The sequence below is a fragment of the Zerene cesonia genome, chromosome 3, assembly GCF_012273895.1.
Source record: "Zerene cesonia ecotype Mississippi chromosome 3, Zerene_cesonia_1.1, whole genome shotgun sequence".
In the NCBI taxonomy this organism is placed as follows: domain Eukaryota; kingdom Metazoa; phylum Arthropoda; class Insecta; order Lepidoptera; family Pieridae; genus Zerene; species Zerene cesonia.
Window position 1 is genome coordinate 5,950,940 of NC_052104.1, and position 20,227 is coordinate 5,971,166.

General features: G+C 35.7%; 1 protein-coding gene across 2 annotated transcripts in view; it reads left to right on the forward strand.

Moving 5' to 3' along the window:
• Positions 1–19,637, forward strand: part of LOC119837807 (homeotic protein ultrabithorax) — a 79,906-nt gene extending 60,269 nt beyond the window's left edge. Inside the window, exon 3 of one of the 2 annotated variants that reach the window (XM_038363574.1) lies at positions 18,191–19,637. In XM_038363574.1, the coding sequence (XP_038219502.1) occupies positions 18,191–18,492 (302 nt within the window). In that variant the 3' untranslated portion in view covers positions 18,493–19,637. The remainder of the gene's footprint in view (positions 1–18,190) is intronic. The other variant, XM_038363583.1, reaches the window with a different exon arrangement.
• Positions 19,638–20,227: the final 590 nt, after the last annotated feature.

The following is a 20,227-nucleotide window of genomic DNA, read 5'->3' on the forward strand; positions in this document are numbered from 1 at the left end:
AGGTCAAAGTGATTTATAGCTCGGCGGCTGGGACATTTGTTTTGATACTTACTAATCTTGATTTATAAGTACTGGGAGACAGACGAGGAGTATTTATGAACGTATACATTGAGTCGTATCCGATAACATTCTCCGATTTGAAATTGTAGAGTTGTAATTGAAATTGGCGTAGGTATTTATATTCATACCTAAGGATATAAAGTACAGGCGTGCGTGAGGGCAAGAGCCTGGGCGCGCCTCATTAGAACGAGCCCTCCCCCCTATTGGCCGTGTGCGCCCGCGCACCCGTTTATCCCAGACGCGACGACATTTCCATTTCTAGCGCGGGAAATAAACATTTTAGGCGAACGCCCGCAACTATGAGAATCGAGATTATTTCTAGATAGAGTTTATTGTGTGATAATAAGCCGCTATTTGTAAGTTTGCTTACACTACTGCGTTTCGAATATGTTTTATTAATATATTTTCTAGGTACATACGTGATCTACATATCAAAATATTTTAATAAGTACAACCTTTGAAGAGAAATCTTAAATGTGGCGCGGGAGAGCGTTATACATGCACAATCGTTTTCCATACAAGGCGGTGCACCAGTTAAAGATAAATTGGAGGTCTCGTGGGCGCAGTGATTTGAATTGAATTAATTATGAGCCGTGGAGTATTCGCTCACGATCTCTTGCAGGAAATGCAAACGAGAAAGAAGCAAGGGGGTAGGGTATATTCGCTCCTATTATGTGGAGTACGCGCCTTATCTCGATACAAAGTTCAATAAACCATTGGACGATGCTGCAGCGCGAGTGAATCGCGGACGGTGAATTTATGCGACACAATAACGTATACAGGTGTCGCCAAGCTCGGCACCCCTTCAATAAGCCGCCGATGGGAACTAAATAGGATTGGGGATCCTTAAATACAAACATTACACTCTATTTCTACCACGAAAACAATAAAAGAACGACGCTAAGCTACTGACTTTTCACCTATTTTTCCAATGCAATAGCTTTAGAACGTACAGTTCCATCATAGATAAATTGTGAAGCAGATTTTAATCGACAATAAAACGGAACCCCGTTGTAAATCGATGTTGATTTTCAGCGCATTTGGGACATGAATTATTACCGCTGATTGTTCTCGTGAACACGTTATGATTCAAACATGGAGCGAACTAGATTTTTTAAATCATTTGCATTGCATTAGGTATGAATTGAATTTATCAAAAATAAATTATGATTAGCATTAAATTAGATCTTTCTCACTTCATATTAAAGATGTTATATATGGTATAAACTAGCTCCTAGATAATTATTTGTAATATATGAAATTTACGGGTACTTATACACAAGCGCGGTGTTCGAGCCCAAAGGTAACCGTAATTTGTTTTTGCGAATTTTTCACAACGTCTTTTTTATCAATCAGTGACTGGTAATTGGCTGAGCAAAGCTGGGCAGGTATAATGGAGAGTGCTATCATTCTGTACCACTCAGCTCGGACATTCGGGGAAATTCTTAATTGGTCCAGCTTTTGTGACGTTGAATATCGCCGCTCAGATAATAACATTGCCAATTATTAGCAGATCGTTGCTTTTAATTAACTGTTGAGTATGTTCTTAACATATTGCTGCTGAATTTTTATCGAAGCCCCGATTTGGTTGTCGAAGGGAGTTGTCGTGATTCATGACCGCTTCTGCGGGATCAATATAATTATAACGGTATTCGTAATTACTAAACGTCTTTTTCGAACTGAAAACTTTTAAAATGATTTATTACACGACATTGGTATTATTAAAGTCTCTTGACATAAAAGTTAACTCTAATTATTATAAGTTTATTAAGGAACCACGTGAAAAAGGATCATCGAACTCTTCTTCTTCGGGCTCATATATTTTAAAAAGAAGTTCGGAATTAATTTTCACTAATAAGGCATTGTCAAGGTCCACCTCGGTCTCTGAAAGAAATAAACTTCTTATTGGTTCGCAATTAAAGTATCCCGAAGGTGACCCTCTATTCCTAAAGCTAAATAAAAAACACTGCATTCATCGAATACTAACGAAAGGAGGTTCACTGAAATTCTGCATCGAAAAAGTTCCTGAGCGATACTTATCAAGTGTTTGAAATGACACAACTGGATTCCATCCCTTTGGACATGTACTTTTTCCGTACGGGAAATAAAACTGACGAATTTCTCAATAAAAGGGAGATGACCGACGAGTTATCACGTACTGGATACGGAGTGGGTATTTGGAGCGAAGCAGCAAAAAGTATTCAGGGGCCATTATTATGGCATTTTTGTCGTCTGACAGGGTTGCGTGGTCGCGGCCATTACGGCGCGGCGGCGGGGTTGAGACGGAGTAGAGGGGCGAAGTATTCGCCGCTCCCGTGCCCCCCCGCCCCGCGGCCTGCGCCCCGCGCCCCGCCGGCCCGCACACCCGCGACATCCATCTTCAATATGCACATAAAGCGAACCGGACTCGTAACGGCGGACCCACATTCCCATTGCTCTTAAATTTATTTATCTCTTTATTAATTCTCAACTTGAATTTTAATGCTTGTGAAATTCGCCTTTAAATGTATCGAGTTAGACTCGACGTGTTTATTGAGTGTTTATTGGCGTCTGAGATAAGAACTTCATTAGATTACGTTTTATCGATTATGTAAATTGTTACAGTTTTTGAGTTTGAGAGATTAAAATGAAATTGGCGTTTCGTGCAGCTCGTATGTACCTAGCAAGGTGTAGGAGAGAATGCAATTGTAATATATTTACGTAACGTCATATACATTGTACAGCTGCGTATTGACCGCATATTTTAAACAAGCAGACAATTATTCTTTACTCACCACCTTACCTAGACCTTATCAGGCGGGCCGAGAGACCTTATTTGTATTGAGTTTGTTTTTGTCATGTTACTTTTTATTTATTAAGTGAGTATATTTTATGAAACCGGTAACATCGACGATGAGTAAATAAGTATTATTTTTATACAGTGATATTTATTTACTCTTTTCTGCGTCAGACAATTATGAAGAAATATATGATCAATCAATATTTAAAAGCTCAGTTCATTTTATATAGAAGCATATAGATTGAGTGTATAGCAGCTTCAACCAGTCACATTTTATGTCCTTTAAAGTATCTACCACATGTCCAAAGATTATAAACATGTTATTTGCTACGGTATAATTTCCGCTACTTCATAGATTTCTTCTTATAAACAACACGCTTCCATACGTTTATTTCCGGATCAAAATTAGTAAAATTTAAAACAGGCGATAGTATTCAGGTCAAACGAAGCTTAAAATTAATATAAATTTAATAATGGTTAGCTCAGTCACGTTATCAAATTTTCATCATGAAATATTTTAAATGAATTGTTATAAAAATTATAACACTTATATGTAATCGTTATTCTAATACACACCTCGCACACATGCACCTTACTCTGTAAATGCTGCGCTGTTAAGTTTCATAGCCAATAGTCATGTGACAAAAAGTACGAAAGAGCTCGCGTGGTCACTTTAATGAAGTGTGCAAATGTCGATATCGTGGACATGCCTAGAAGGCTTTAATTAAGCCCCTTGTCTCGTTCGTACATGAACGGTTATTTTAATTGACGCTGCTTTTCCACAATTTGACTTTCTTATTTTATGCACATTCCTTAATAAAATATTTGTTTTTAAATCATCGGTTTTGTTATCGTTGAGGGAAAATAAATAGAATTGTATGGGTGTGAAAGGCCATTTTGACTTGGAACGCGAAATGAACATTTTTAATTATTTTACCTTACCTGTTATTGTTGCGGTGTGTTTTCTGCGAAAATAAGATGAAACATAAGAAATTTTAATTTCGTACAAAAATTGTGCTCGATAAATTCCAATACATTGGGAACACATGGGTATCGAGAACAAAGCAAAAAATATGTACCCAGATAAGTAAACGTCATAACCACGAGGTTCCAAGTCATGCATGCACGATCTAATGGCCACCTTTCGATCTTTAGCCTCCAACCTCAGCCAAGCCTGAATCAGTTCATAATCAATGAGACTTGGAGCTTACGAAATATCCATTTTTGTAATGAAATTTTCATGTTTTTTTTCAAAGAGATATCGAATAAGCATTTTTAAAATGATTGAACTACCTACATATAATACAATTATTGTTTTTTTATGATTTTGTTTTGGAGCCAATTTTGAAGATTTATTTTACACAAAATAATAAGTATCACTAACTGAGTCACAAAAGGTCTTTAATTTTCTTAAAAAAACAACATATATTGAGGATATTCCTCTAACACAAAGTCGTAAATAAACGTCCGAGTATAACTTCTGAAAGTAATCTATGGCTGATGAGATATGAAGGTATATACTTACACAGAAATACAATTTGAAATATTTTATTCGTGCCCTACTGTACTCGGCTTGTATAATAGCTCTGTTTATATCCCCAGGCACGAAAATTTATCAACAGGCAGCGAATCAGCTCTCTGTAATAAATTGAGAGTGTGCCAGCCTGCGAGATTGTCCTATCTCCAATATCTAACATATCACCACAGACCTATAGATATGCAGTTAGTTACTGTAATTTGCAATTGCGTCTTTGTGTTAATTGATCCCACCTTCCTGTTACTATCGATAATTGACAATAAATTGTCACGCACATTAATCTCTACATCAAATTACCTATCGTAACTGCGTATTGGGATCAATGTCTATGAAATTATAACGTCATCAAGCCTTGATTTACATACGTGATTTGTATTTCCTACACATACAAACAGTATTAAATACTGTATTTCACTTACTATGGCCAAGAGGCCGTTTTATTTTTGAAGACATTTGACAAACATTGGACACGTTTAGGAACGTGAGGCACGCACTAATTAACGCTCAACGTGAAACTTTACTGAGCAAGTTAGCTGATCAAGCTTGGTCTGCGGTACTTCATATATTTACCCCAGTTTCGTTACATGAGTTAAGATGCGGACGGGAAGGGCAGGTCTAATTAAACTGGCAGCCTCGTAATTGCGTGTCTAACGTTCCCTACACGTAACATGGCCTTTTATTAGGTGGAAATTCTGTATACGGCACTATATTCAGGCTTCGGGCGAGAGTTATGATGTACGCTTCACAGTATTTATTGCTCTTCCCAATTTGTATGCTTTTTGTTTTTACAACAACAACCCTCTAAATTATGTAACGTTTCATCACTATTTTTGCATAAAATGTGGAATAATAACCAATGTATCGCATAGTAGTTTTGAAATAACTCCTGTTGGTATTATAAAACGGCATTCTATTCAGAGCGTAGTTCGATTCAGTCTAAAACAAAGCCTTTCATCGAAAGCGCAATGCGTAGTTTTTATTCGATTTATTTGCGAGTCCGATTCGATGATTTATGCACCGCGCATCTAGCTCAATGAGGCTTGATATAGTTGATGCATTATTGTCATGTTTCTCGACAATCATAAACGTCTGCATTACACGCGGCCCATTGTTTATTACCACTGTTAGCGCCTTACATTATGAATTTAAAACGAGATACGCAACGATAATGAAATGATCGATTGGCTTATTTATTTTTCATAATGTAAATTCGCAGTGAAAAGGGCAATTGAATTTATTTTATCACATGCATCGTTAACGTGATTGTGAATAAAAGGAAATTATTATCTCCTTTACAATTTTAAATGACAGTGTCGATCTCATTGTGCAAGCCAACAATTAAAGTTGTGCTTCATTTCCATCACTCAATATCAATTAATCTTTTGGTTAATATTTCTATTTAAATTTGAACCAATTTTTTACAGCGAACCAGAAATTAATAATCGTACATTTTTTTAGCACCAATTGTAAAAACACTCCCATGGCGAAGGACTTTGTTCCAGTAACTTTCTTTAAAGAGTTTTATTCTGAACAATGGACCGGCGATATAGAATTTTAGAAAGCTGACCATTCGTTGCGCAACTTTCTCCCTTTATCTTGTGCACAAAGGTAAGAAGTTAAAACTTACAATTCTTATAGTTTTTTACGATTCGTTCTAACAATACAATCGCCATAAAATTTTTGCAAACATTCATTTAACGGTCGGGTTTTGTTTTTTGTTCACGACTGTATTTGAGAAATTGCAAAAAATAATATGTCAACATCAAAAGATTATTTTATATTTACCCCTAATTTATGTTTATTAAATGGTATGAAAGTTTAAATAGACAACACTTAATTCTCTGTAAATTTAAAAAATACAATAGCACTTACCTTAAAATCTATCTTAGTTGGAAACAAATCTATTCAATGTACTTTATTAACATCTTATATCCCGTAATTGATGTAAATTTCCATTCATAGTCTCTCGTTACACATGTATTGTGAATGTTTACCATTGATTAGCACAACAATATATAAACAGATACGCATCTAGGCGCATAGTTAGGTATTAAATTGTGCTGTAACGACATTTACGAGCATATTGGCGCCATGCAGGGTGCAACATGCTAAGGCTATCACTTACCCCGTCCGTGGCTAATTCACTGTGACAAATTAACAACGGCTGAATTCATGCCTTACAGTAAATACGTACTTACGCATCTCTATTATTGCATTATCTATGACGATTCGTTTCCTTCTTCAGAGAGGATTTTTATTCGATGTACAAAAATGCGATATACTTGTGTGTAGTTACATTATTTATTGCGGATTTATTCAAGTATTTTGAAAGATCTTTTTGCTAGAGTATTAAATCTTTTTTTATTTAACTATATATGTTACAGTTAATAACCCGTGTTCTGTTGGAACGCGTTTTCCTTGGTTAGAACTATTCGTAACTCAATTCTTTATATTCAAATAATTGAATTATAATATGTTGTCAAATTCATCAAATTTACAACTGAAACTAATTACATTTCATATAGAAGCGCTTTAGAATTGTCATTATATTTACCATTGCTTTCGAAAGTAGTTTTTACAGAGAATAATGAAAAAACAATGATGCCAGAGACAAGTCCTGGGGTTCCTTCCATATCCAATAAGTTATCGTATTTAATACTAAAAGTTTATACTTTATTCCTCTTCTTTGATACCGGGAACAAAGTTAAAGTGAATTTAAGAACTGCTACGTAAAAGGTAATAGAGCTCGTATACAATTGTATTCTTCTGATCTCAAATCTCAATACCATACTTGTAGGTATTGTAAGAGACTACAGAACAACGTCGAGAATGGAGTAGCGATAGTATTATAACAGTAAAATCTTTAGCCACGATATTTAAGGGATAAATTTGTTCTAATATATCCCAATGTTATTAAAAAAGCTTATAAAATAAGTTTGTTTATATAAATGTTTTCGAACATAAAACATTAAAATTTCTTCCGAATGTAAAGTAGCAGCCTATCAGTATTCCAAATCGGTCAAGCCGTTTTCGCGTTTTTTAATAACAAACGTCCAAACGCGTAGAATAAATAGAAATGCTTCTCTTAAATTATATAATAAACACAAAAAAAAAGCATACAGTTCCCGCTAGCTGTCCACAAGACATGAGTAACCTCTAGGTCGGTTTGCATATTATGATTCAGTGAAGTATCTTGTAGACATTGGAAATGAAATATTGTCTACAAGCCCGCCGTTTATCTCTGACTAGCCCAATGTAGCTCGTGTAGATAAGACTTACGTACACATATATGTATATTAAGCCATATACCCATTGATATTGTAAAACTAATAGGTAATAAGGTTTCTAAAAGTTGAGGTCTCACTGTAATTCAGTGTTTAAATGCTTGAATTACAGCTTGTTACAATTATATCTGTAATTACTAGGTATTGAACTAGTAGTAACGATTGCTTTTTTCTACGCGCTGCACCGAATTATTGGAACTATTCAAGTTTATTTTTACAAACATTATTCTTGCTCGTGTTTGATTAACGTTTGTTTTACAAGCGAAACAAAGATACATAATTTAAACTTTTGACTTCGCTGAAAAATGTATCAGACCTCCCTGAATTAATACATCCCACGAGAAGCGTAAGGAGAATTTATGTTACTATTCCCTCCGTTATTTGTTTTCTCATCAAGTTTATATATTATAAAAATAAAGTGATGATATATTGGCTCACATATTTAGGTCTCGTTTTATACCATAATCTTGTATGTAAACATGTCAAGTCAATGTTTACTGCTAATTATTCGAAAGTATTTTTAATCATTTCGTTTAAGACGTTCCCAATATATTTATCTATAACAAGACGAATAAAATACTACTACTTAGGTACATAGTTGGACATATTTCACAATTTCCTTTAACAAAACGACGCCAGCTATTGCGACGTTGGCGGCCGCCTATCGCCTTCATCTACATGTCCAGTACTGACGTAGAGACGGACTAACAAACTTAACTGATCACAGAAGCTATTGTTACGAAACTCGTATGTAAATGTGACTAGTTCGAGTAAACGTGTATGTTGTTGTCTTTTTATGTCAGCTATATGCCCACATGAATACAGATGACTTTAAATATAGATGCATATATGTTTGGAAGATTCACAAACATTTTGGTTCTATGTAACAAAATTATTTACTTATAATCAATTGCAATATAATAAAAATCGTGGAAATTGTTAATGAATTTGTAAGATTGCCTAGTGCTTTTAATATCCTAGCCACTTTTAATTTATTCATAAGATATGTATTTTCAAACAAATTCCACCATAAAAGTTAGTTAATAAACACGCATGCAGTTAGCAAGTTGCAGCAATCAATACTACAATTTAGCTTTGTTGCGCACGCATGCATCATGTTATCCACGCCATGCACTACCGTAAACACATCAATCACGTACGCAATCCACCAGCTAGACATGTGACTGATATAAAGAGTTGCAACACTAAAAAATAGCCCTTTGCTCCAACAAATTCCGCTTGTTTGCCCACTTTCCGCGCACCGACTCCCATAAATCGACCGAAAAAGTCAAATTGCAGCGATAGCTCACTGCCCTCAACTAAAAATTGCGATGTACAAACAAATATTGCATGAGCGCTTGTTGTTTAGTCAACTTTTTATTGTTGTACAACTTCATTTTATTTTTGATGTACTGAAATGCCGGCTCAGCTAAGTGCACATAATTGCGCCGATGTGAGTTTTTTGTTCTATTATACGCGGAAACGTGTACGCGAAATTTAATTTTTAAATATGTACAGCATGCCGCTGTCACAAGTTTTTAAGTACACGGCCTCAGTATATAATTGCACATGTATAAATACATGCTAATTACGGACGAGTGTAAATTGTATTTTGTAAACGAATAATTTATTCCACAGCGTGCTACCGTATTAATCCCTCAAAGCTTTTGCAGCGGCGAGTACGGGCTGATAAACTGCAAAACTAATGCCACACGATTGCATTACGATGCAAACTTTTTCAGTAACGGCACCGCCGCGGAAATCGAACAAAACGACTGGAATATATTGGCTAGTTTTTCACAGCACCACGCGACAGAGAACGATCTGATAATGATTCTGGAATTTTAACGAAAATACTTTCCAACTTTAAAACTTTATTTTAATGTTCTCGATCGAAGATGGGGATTTGGGTGAAATAAAAAGTGAAGAATAGTTAGTTCTTGTACGTGTTTATAGCGAGGGATTCTCTTATGATGATTTAGTACTGAGCTCGACACCGTTGGATGGATTTACCGCCGTATGAACGGATTATGTGGGCGAGAGCAAACACGGGGCAGCGGACGCCATATTGTGATTTATTGGGAACTTTTGATTCGCAGTTTTATTGCCGCTTACTGAGGGGCAAATATAAACTGAATGTTGCACTTTTATCTTTTAAATTAGCTACGATAACTTTTATTATTGTTTCTATTATGAAAATTTTTATGCAGCCCATCGATTAAATTTCAGATGAAAAGTGAATTCTGACCTAAAATCCACAGTAAACTTTTATCCTTTTGAGTTTTGGCAAATTAAACCTTTTTAATTTTATACATAACCACCTACATTCGCTTTCCAACAAAATATGGAATAGACAACTGAGACCCGCAATCTCGACAGAAATTTGTTAATAACCCTGACATTGCTTCCAATCTTTCCCCCAAACAATTTTTCTCGTCCGAAATAAATAAGATAAGCAATAAATTATAAACGCCCATTGCTCCGCTAGATACAAAACAACGGACAGACAAGGGAGGCTGGAAAATTATGACAAATCATGCATTAAACATAGGGAATAAATGTTTTCTTATCACGTGCCTATTCCTGTTTTGATATTAGTTTTCCTTTATCTTTATTGACACAGGTTTCGGGGAGAACGTTTTATGGCTTGATGTGGCGCGACATCGCCATCGATATGTGTTTAGTTTGTAATAAATTCTTCAGCTTTGTTTCTTTACACTACACAACTATTAGTGTTGTAATGTTATGCAATTGCAGGTTACTAAAAGTTCCATCATACGTATGGACACTTTATGTACCAATAAGTATCGAAAAACATGGTCGTTTAGTTCTTTCATTTATTTATTCGAGCAACTGTAAAAACTCATTTTGTTAGTAATAATTTGTTTAAAAAAACTATGTTAGTAGTGTTTAGTGAAACCCAAAACCATAAATTCTCAAAATACCCCGTAAATATATAGACGAAAATATAATACTCTTTTAGTTTGCATATTCCTTTGTTCGTACAGATATAACTCTTGGCTAAAAACTGCAATGTCTCAACACATTCAGACTGCAGATCTGGTAAATTTATTTCAAACGCAGACAAAATCCTAGCGAAATCCCTGCCTCAACGACCAAACTTGCATTTAAGCGCAATGCAAACAGTACTTACTTTCACATAACTAACTTATGTATAATGATTCAAACTTAAACTTTTTTTGCTCAATTTGCTTTGATAAAAATACATCTACCTAGATTGTTTAATATTACTCGGTCCATTTATTTCATGTAGCGCAAAAAGTATGTAAATAAGAAGACTTGTTTGTAATAATTTCAATTTATTTGTGTCGTAAGACTAACTAACGAAATATATATAAACTTTATTATAATACTCTTAACTCTTTTACACTGAGCTGTTTTTCTAATCCAATACCTACTTCTTAATTTATACCGATTATTATGTGCATGAAATTCCAGACTTCATATATCCGGAGATTTAGTTAGTCCTGCCTTTGTGGTTTCTTTGCCAACTTGAAACTTAACTTAGAAACTTGCTCCAACTTAACTTACCGCAGCTACCGGAATTTGAACTTGTGAAAAAAGTCAGGTGAATTTGCAATACAATCATATATTTTCAAAACAAACTACCGATTGAATAGCGCATGAAATATGTAGCGTATTATCAAATTTTAAATAATTAGCGTAATGTTTTATGACACAGGGAAGAGTGGACTTACATTTAAACATTTATTGCAACAATAAAAATTACGTATAATCTATAATTTAAGAGGCTTATTATATATTTTATAGTATTTGAAGTTCTTGCAAAATTATAATTAACGTAATATATACTAAATGAATATACTAAGTGATGAGCGCTTAAAGCAAAACGAACAATACAATATTGAAAATGTCAAAGGTATCCTGAAGTTTGCAGCCGCTATTCTCTTATTTCAGACATTTACATGGATGAGATCGGAGGAGATCATTATCGGAATTGTATGATTCGCTTTCACGTACTCACATTACATACGTTAAATCGCAAATTGGCGGTTCACTCGAACGGACACTTTAGCTCCACTCACGTACAGCTTTTTCACTGAAAATAACGACCCTAATGTCTTAACTTAAGGACGATATCGGCACGTTTGACAGTTTATGATTTGTATAACCAATGGGTACGTGGTAGGTAAATGTCTACTTTGCGGTCTCCGGCCTGCAATCAAACTTGTTACCGGGACAATAAAACTTATCCGATCAACTAGGCAAAGTACGAAGATTCATGATTTGTTTGACTGAGATAATATGCTATGAATGATAATTCTGAGACGACTTTAATAAAGTTTGGATTTTGTAGAAACCGTATAAATATTATGTTTTTTTTTCTTTATAACAAATAGCATCAGCAAGAGATAAAATACATATAAATAAATAATATTTAGTCAATGTCTTTAGTCCATTTTTTGTAACAAGAATAGCGTGGCTTGTCCAATTTATTTGATAATAAATTGATTTTTACAATAGAAACGAATGTTTTGGCTTTTATGTCAAAATATAAATCAACACATATTCCTTTGCAGTCACTGTAGCGCTATAATTTTACACCTCCAGAACAAAACGACAATTTATCAGAAATGTCCGTGAAATCAAAATAACATTTGGAAATTCATCTTTCGTTTTTTATTTAGGCGATAAATTCTCAGGTAGATGTTACGTTTGCGATTCCGTGTTTTGTACTTATCTCGTTATTTTAAGATAAGACGTAGTCTAATCCGAGGGTAGAAAGCGACCAGCGATATTTCAAAGTTTGACAGCTACAAGTCCTGTGCAATATGGCCACCACGCCACCCAATGAGGCACAGCCCCGTCACACGGAGCGCTTCGTTACAAACAAACATTAATCACGGCTGATTTATTAGGGAAGGAGTGACACATTTTATATTCTATTTTCGAGGACTAACGAGTTTTTCAAAATGGTCTCCGCTTGAGACATCGCAACAGCTGCATCTTGTTAGCGTGGTTTCAGTGATTTGCTTTTTGTTGTATTTATTCGCGTCAATGCTTGTGCCAATTTAAATTACGTGCTCCCTTTTACGATTTTCGATTGAATATAGATATCATGCATTTTGTGTTATTCATGTTATGAGCTGAATGATCTCGTAAATCCAGTATCAGTACGCCGTTATTGATTTATGCGCCATATATTTTGAGTAACGAATGTATTGATCATATTTTATCGGCAAGGAAATGTGCTGTATACATTATATTATTGCACAGTCGAGGGCGTTAGAAGCTAAATTGATTTTTAAATAAGTTCGCATTGTCCCCTTGAAGGAGAAAGTCTCAGGGTTTTACATGCCACATACGTCAGGGTTTGTCCTAATCCCGGAGGGACGTCCAATTTTTATTGCTTTCGAGCCTGATCTATGAGCTAATATGGGTCCAGCATATCGAAAAGCGATGTCAAAAGGGTTCGAACATTGTTTAGGGTACATCTCTTCAATTTCGATAACATCTCGTTTAAACTCCAATATTGCGGCTGTCATGAATTGCATCCGTTGTCGAAGGCGTAACTTTATAACGTGCGTGATATAAATAATACATATGCCCATGTAAAGTGTAAAGGGCAGTGGCTATATAAATTACGTAGGTACATACAGTCCGCGGGATTTATTATATAACGATTTACGAGCTACGAGTAACAGAACGTAAACTTAAATACCGTCAATTACCAATTTGCATTTATTATAAATACCGCTTATTAATTTTATAAAGATAGCAAGACTTCGCTCGAAACGTCAATTCGCCAGCGAAAATGATAATTTTCTCGATAAAACTTCTCGAAAGTATTTCGTGGCATGTTGTTACTGCCTCGCAATTATGATAATAACTAACTTTTTACACAAGCCGTATTGATTGGCGGCGGAAACCGTTATTTACGATTGGTCACCATCTCATTTTGCAGTTTGCACTAGCTGTTTGTATAGGTATAAAGAAAATTGTTTACATTATGTAAATATTCATTAAATTCCATTATTGCAATGATTACAAGGAAAAACAAATTGGTGCTTTCAATGCAGTTTATATCAATTTATCATATTCCACTGATTGCGGTCGCATAATGTTTTATCGCTATAGAATTTGTAGTTTATACACGTTTGCAAAATTTATCGACGTTCTTCACGAACTTATCTCATAAATAACATCCGAAGACAGTTGTAAAAATTCAATTTCAAATATAAAGTAATTGCGAAAAAATAAATAGTTCCTTTAACCCTTAATGTCATAATAACGTCTGAGATGGGATGAACGAAAGAAGTTGTTTATCTTATAGGCACTTAATTTCGCTATTGTTTTCAAATTTTCAATCCTTTTTCCGTACACTCCGTCCAGAATCCCACATAACCAATTTAAATTGATTCCGTGGCGGATTCAGAGTGAATAAAAAATTCTCGTTCGTATGTAAGAAAACCACGCTTCGAGCGTGTTTCATTTTCAACTTTGAGTCAATTAAGCTTTGCCAATTTAAGTACTCGAGTATGCTGCGCCGGTGACTAATGTATTATTCATATTGCGTTTTTGAGATAACAAGCAGACTCTTAAGTCGATACACATCTAGTGGTCTGATTGGAAGTCGCTGGGAAGATAGCGGCATCTTCTACTCTATTATAATTAACACGCGCACACGTGCCTACGTTTCTTATTTATGCAGTGAGAACGCTCTGGGCGCCATTTTAATACCATTATAACTACTTATTTCAAATAAGGTGCAGGAAACTAATAAGAAATAGCGAAGCAATACAGAAACTGTTAATAAAGTCTCCGACGTCCTATAATTTGATTAAAATAAAAATATATGGATCACCATTAAAATTTTATTTATAAAAAAGGAGCATCGAAAGTTGAACACGAATTTAATTACTCAGCATGTAACACGAATCTATATAAAGACGGCGAGACACGAAACTCGACCGACATAAACGTTGTTATGTACATTAACAGGTATTATATATCGAATGATCACAGAGGTTGGACCACCCAGGTTGTAGGCTCGCCGCGTTACCTGTATAACGCTACCTCACCTACATCATGTGCTCATATGTAAAACGCCTTTAGGTATCGACGCATTAACGTCCATCAAAATATATTCACTGTCGCTGAAAGTGTTCATTTCGTAATTTTCGATTCGATTTACCAATAAAAATTATAAGCTCGGTCAACTGGCTGCCTCTGAATATGTAATAAGCGGAATTCGGAAAAGTAAGCGACCGATTTTAAAACTTGTTTTGTGTAAAATTGACCGTTATTGTCTTATATTTTTTACTTAGTAAATCGTGTACAAGACTGACGAGTTATTCTTTATAGGTTATGACACTCGTTTCAGTATGTATTAACATGAATAAGAATTATATATATTTTTGTGTTAATAAATTGAAATTGATATTGGTCTATAATAGTTTTGTATATTCGACTTTGAAAGAGGCATTAAATTTGCATAATTCTATCGTAGAAAATTACACGCGTGGGCATGTGATTGCGCATTAAGCTTGCAATTATGCGTCTCAATAGCCACGTCTTTATCTCTTATTCTAGTTAGTGGCTTTCACACATAATAAAATCAATGTTTTTACAAGCCTTAACGACCCCTCAAGAGTAAATAACCACATCCTGTGTCAAGCTGCGGCACATGTTGCGTAAAAAAATCAGTCTTAGACGCCGATGGAATGAACAGCGGGTGTAAATCACGAAGAAAAGTTTTACGAATTACGAACAATTAAAACATCGAAGCAAACAACAGTTGTTGCGAATGTCCCCCGCAATTGCGGGACCATTGAGAATTACGAGCGGTTTACAGACTATAGATCTTAGTTCAAAATTCTTTACGACTAATATAAACTTACGCAATCCTTTTGTCGCTTGGCAGGAGGAAAGCGGGTAAGTTGCCGGAGTTTCTTTTGTTCGAGACACGTGTTGCAAAACGGGTTGGGCCTGACACTTGTTCAGGGGTCTTGGGAATGGTTCGTCTCGATTTCCGTGGAAGTAATGCTTTTTACTCCTCTAGTGTAAGAAAATAAGAATGGATAATTCACATTTTATTCCTTATCCATCAGTGTGGATTGAGTGTTAATTAGCATACTTGACTTTTGTTTTTGTTTTGCATATATACTACGCTTAATCATTATTTCTTCATTTAAATACGTATCTGTGACTCATATATACACTTTAGTATGTGATTTGAAGCGAATTTCGTAAGGGCGGGCCCTACAATATTCAACGCCGGAACTCGACACAGATGCACAGATGATGTTTCAGATTTGCTGCTTACGGAAACATTCGGTGTCATTATTTACCTATTAAGGCCTCACCACACATCTTTTTTGCTAGTCAAAGACCCGCCCAATGCCTTAATGAAGCCATTTGTGTCATGTTTATTGCTTTTATGGTATACGCCAGATTTTGAAGAGAATTTATAAGGCACAAATTGACAGAAATCACTGGCATTAATTAGACTTCATATTCGTTTATTTTCTTTTCGCTCTTTAATATATATTAATTATCCTACGGACTAAAGACGATAACAAGTTTGTGTTTTTATATGGTATGAAATTGGAGTAATTACTTGGTTTCCTTTTACATACGTATCGGGGATTTAATTATACTTATTTATCAAAGTGCACATTGTTGCAATCGACTGCATTGTAGAATTTCTTCAAACGGCGTTCTTCGCTTAGACAAAATAATAAAAAATACATATCTTTTTGTTCTCTTCTTTCATTGCTTTTTTAATGGGATTAACGTCGATTGATTACATGAAAGTACCTACTTGTGCTATATACAGCGGCAAGAAAAGGTCCCAGTATATTTACGGCGACTCGTAGCAGAGGCTTTTGTGGCTCAAACAATTAGCGTCACTCAATTAACCGCCCGCAGATAAATTTGTTAATTATTAAAAAGGTGCACTTAACTCCTGAAGTGAGGGCGTTTTAAAATTTACACTAAGAAAATTCTTTTCTAAGGTATTTCAGACCCATGTTTTATAATTATTTAGCTGACATAAAGATCCATTTCGTTAGGCATTTAAAATTTGGTGCTTGAAAATTGTTATAATGAAACGCAAATACTCTATTTTTGTTCCCATAAAGAATTGCTCAGTAAATTACGAATGGAAAGATTCAGTTAGTGCATAGTTCAATAAATATGTCTGCCTCCCGTGACTTGAACTCTTTCAATATAATAGATAAACGCATACATGCGCTGTGGTCTTTAAGCTGCCCGCTCCCACTACTTGAGATAATTAAGCCATTAAATCGCTTGCCAACCCTTTTACACTGTGAGAAGCGTTCTTCGGCCTCGTTTTAAAGTGCTTTTATTTTTGTATCAACTTCAAAGGCAACGTGTTACTTGCGTGTTTGGTCTTTTGAGCCCTTGATTGGTTTTTGACACGTTATTTATATCAACCGGTTGTACATTTCATTTATGGTGGAAGTTGATCGTATAATTTACTGCAATGGAACACCTATCAGCGGCTGACCATATTGCCTACACATATTGATTTTACGATAACGTTTTTATGTTGAATATTCGCCGACTAATTTATGTTGTGTTGAAGGTATACTTACATTTTTTCTAGTTATATTTTAACTATACGATGAAGATAAAAGCTTCCAATAATGTTTATAACATTAACTTTGGATATGATTATCAAGTTAAAAAAATTAGCAACGAGAAATAAATGCTTTTTATGCATAATTGCATCTTCAGGATGGTCTAAGGGTTATCAATACAAAAACAATCAATTACAATTCTAACTAGTACTAATTATAAATAATATTCGAAACATTTATTTATTTATTTATTTATGTCATGTCATGTCCAACATGTCGAAAGGCTCTCGAATTCATAAATATTTATATACCAGTACATAAAGCAATGCTTTTATATTACTTCATTCATACCCATAATATATATTTAAATAGTTTGAATTATCCAATTAGAAGTCAGATCATGGTTTCATATTAAAAATGCTACAATGCTATGCGCTCGCGACGCGGTAGGACGTCATATCAGCCAATTACTTTGTTACGGAGGTAGCCCTGAACGTGATCGAATTTTCACGAGCCGCGGGCATGTGGCCCCTACTCGGCTATCGCTCCCGTGAATCGGGTTCTCGGTAACCAATTCAAAAGCTTTTCCAGTAAGGAAGGCTCAACGAAGATTAATAATGTTCCTTGCGTTTCGACCTTTACGCGGGTATTCAGTAATGAGCCCTATGAATTGTATGCATTTTAAGCCATACGTTTTAAGATGTAACTAAATAATTTTATCTTTTAAAGATTCACAACGACCTTTGGATGACTACTAGCATATCATTCATCAATATTGATGGCAGGATCAAATGAAACGGTCGCTACAAGCAATTGTAACGTCATTTCAACATGTAGACAACCGAACCCATTCAATGACTATCAAACGACTAACCGACGTTATTCGAACTTTTTGTTATACTTGACAACGATCGAGGACTAATCTTTTTGTTATTTGTTTCAGGAGCCAACGGCCTAAGAAGACGAGGGAGACAGACGTACACGAGATATCAAACGCTAGAATTAGAAAAGGAATTCCACACAAACCACTACCTCACGCGGAGGAGACGCATCGAAATGGCGCACGCGCTCTGTCTTACGGAGCGGCAAATAAAAATATGGTTCCAGAATCGAAGGATGAAGCTTAAGAAGGAGATTCAGGCGATAAAAGAATTAAATGAGCAGGAGAAGCAGGCACAAGCACAGAAAGCAGCTGCGGCTGCGGCGGCGGCCGCCGCGGCCGCGCAGGGCCACCCCGAGCACTAGGCGCGAGCCGCGAGCCGCGAGCCGCGTGCGTGCGTAGCGCAGTGATACGATTGCAATCCGAACTGTCCCTATTTTGTGTTTGTAAATTGTTTGTAATTATTTTCGTTATTTAAGTGTTGTTCGGTTGTTGTGATTATTTTTTAAATCGATTGTCACGAATCAGACGTGTTTCTTTGTATGAGCGTTGAATAAACTGTTAATGTTAGTATAGAAACGGGTCGTATTATTTTGTGTTTCGGGTTTTGTTTTTGTTGATTTATTGAATTATTTACGTATATTTTAATTCGCGCTATCGTCTTAGATGTTCGCGTTTGAAAACCAGTGCAATTTGTAGAAATCTCTTCCGTGTATCATAGTGTAGCTCTATTGTAGTGATATGATTATGAGCGACCGTAGCGCTAGCGCCCATCGTCGTCGGCGAAACGAACTATAATTACATTGTACAAATTAATATGCCTACCAAAGAGACTCGGTCTCGTACCCTTAAAGTTAAAGCTAAGTAAGAAGAGTCATAAGTTAAATAAATTATGTACCGGAATATCGGACTCGTGTGTAGACAGACTAACCGCGCCATCTAACCTTCAATACTCTCGCATAAGTATAGTGTAAACGTGGTCGTGTTCCTGCAGATTTCATAGTCGGTGAAGTTAAACAAATTGCCATAAACATAAGTAGGTATTATTTAGCACGTAGCCGTGTAAATAGTTAGGAATATAGTAATGAAAGTGACGAGTTTGCGATTGCGCGAGCGCCGTGGAATGGGCAGAAAAAGACTACGGGAAGAGTGCGGGCAAAGAGAGAGGCAAGGCGGGCGGGGAGAGGGGAGGCGCCGCCGGCCACCGAACAGGACTAGGTAAGTTTTTGTCAAAGTCCGCGGCATTATTTATCGAGTGGAGACGGTTGCGAAAAACTTACTCGTCACCAACCGATTCCCGACGCCATTTTTGAAATCGTCCAAGCGAGACGTCTATGGATAGCTGCCTCAATGTTTTAATTTACTAAGTCGAGCCTTTTGATGTTTTCCGACCGCCTCCCTCGGCTATCGAAATGTGAACGGTGCTTTCGATGTGCAAAACCATAACATTTTATTAACAATCGGAAAGATAAAAGTCAAAATGAAATTAAAATAACCGTAAAGTACCCTTCTCATTTATCGTATCCTTAAAATGATGTACTTTATTTAAATACTTGTATGAATATCTATAGATAACAATACAAAAGGAAAAGGGTGGATGCCTCTATTTTTTTATAATGGCTTCATCACTGTTCGAATGATGATATGAACATCTAAGATTCATTTAATTTGCTATGAAGATTTTCATCTCGAATGTCTAATACAGAAACGTAAACATTCAAACGAACACTAAAAAATGGATTCTTTGAGCTGAGCCCGAGGTACGGTCAGTAAAACAGATCCACCAGCATGCCTATCTACTTGTTTGGTCGGCTTGTGATGTTGATAAATGTCAAATAGCGGTACATATATCGCAAGCGTTACATAATTGAATTGCAATATGCGTTTAAAATCATTGACTCGAGCATATTTATTATACCAAGTTATTTCTGCAATTATTTTAATAGCATGCAATTTTCTCAAATTTCACTGAGAGTATGAGCAAATAGTTTTCACGACGCTCGAAAAGGAATAAGTATGTGCTTCAAATATTTATTGACATAGCTTCGAATTAAGCGATTCGAACGTCGAGTAAACGTATACGGAAAAATATAGGGTTGA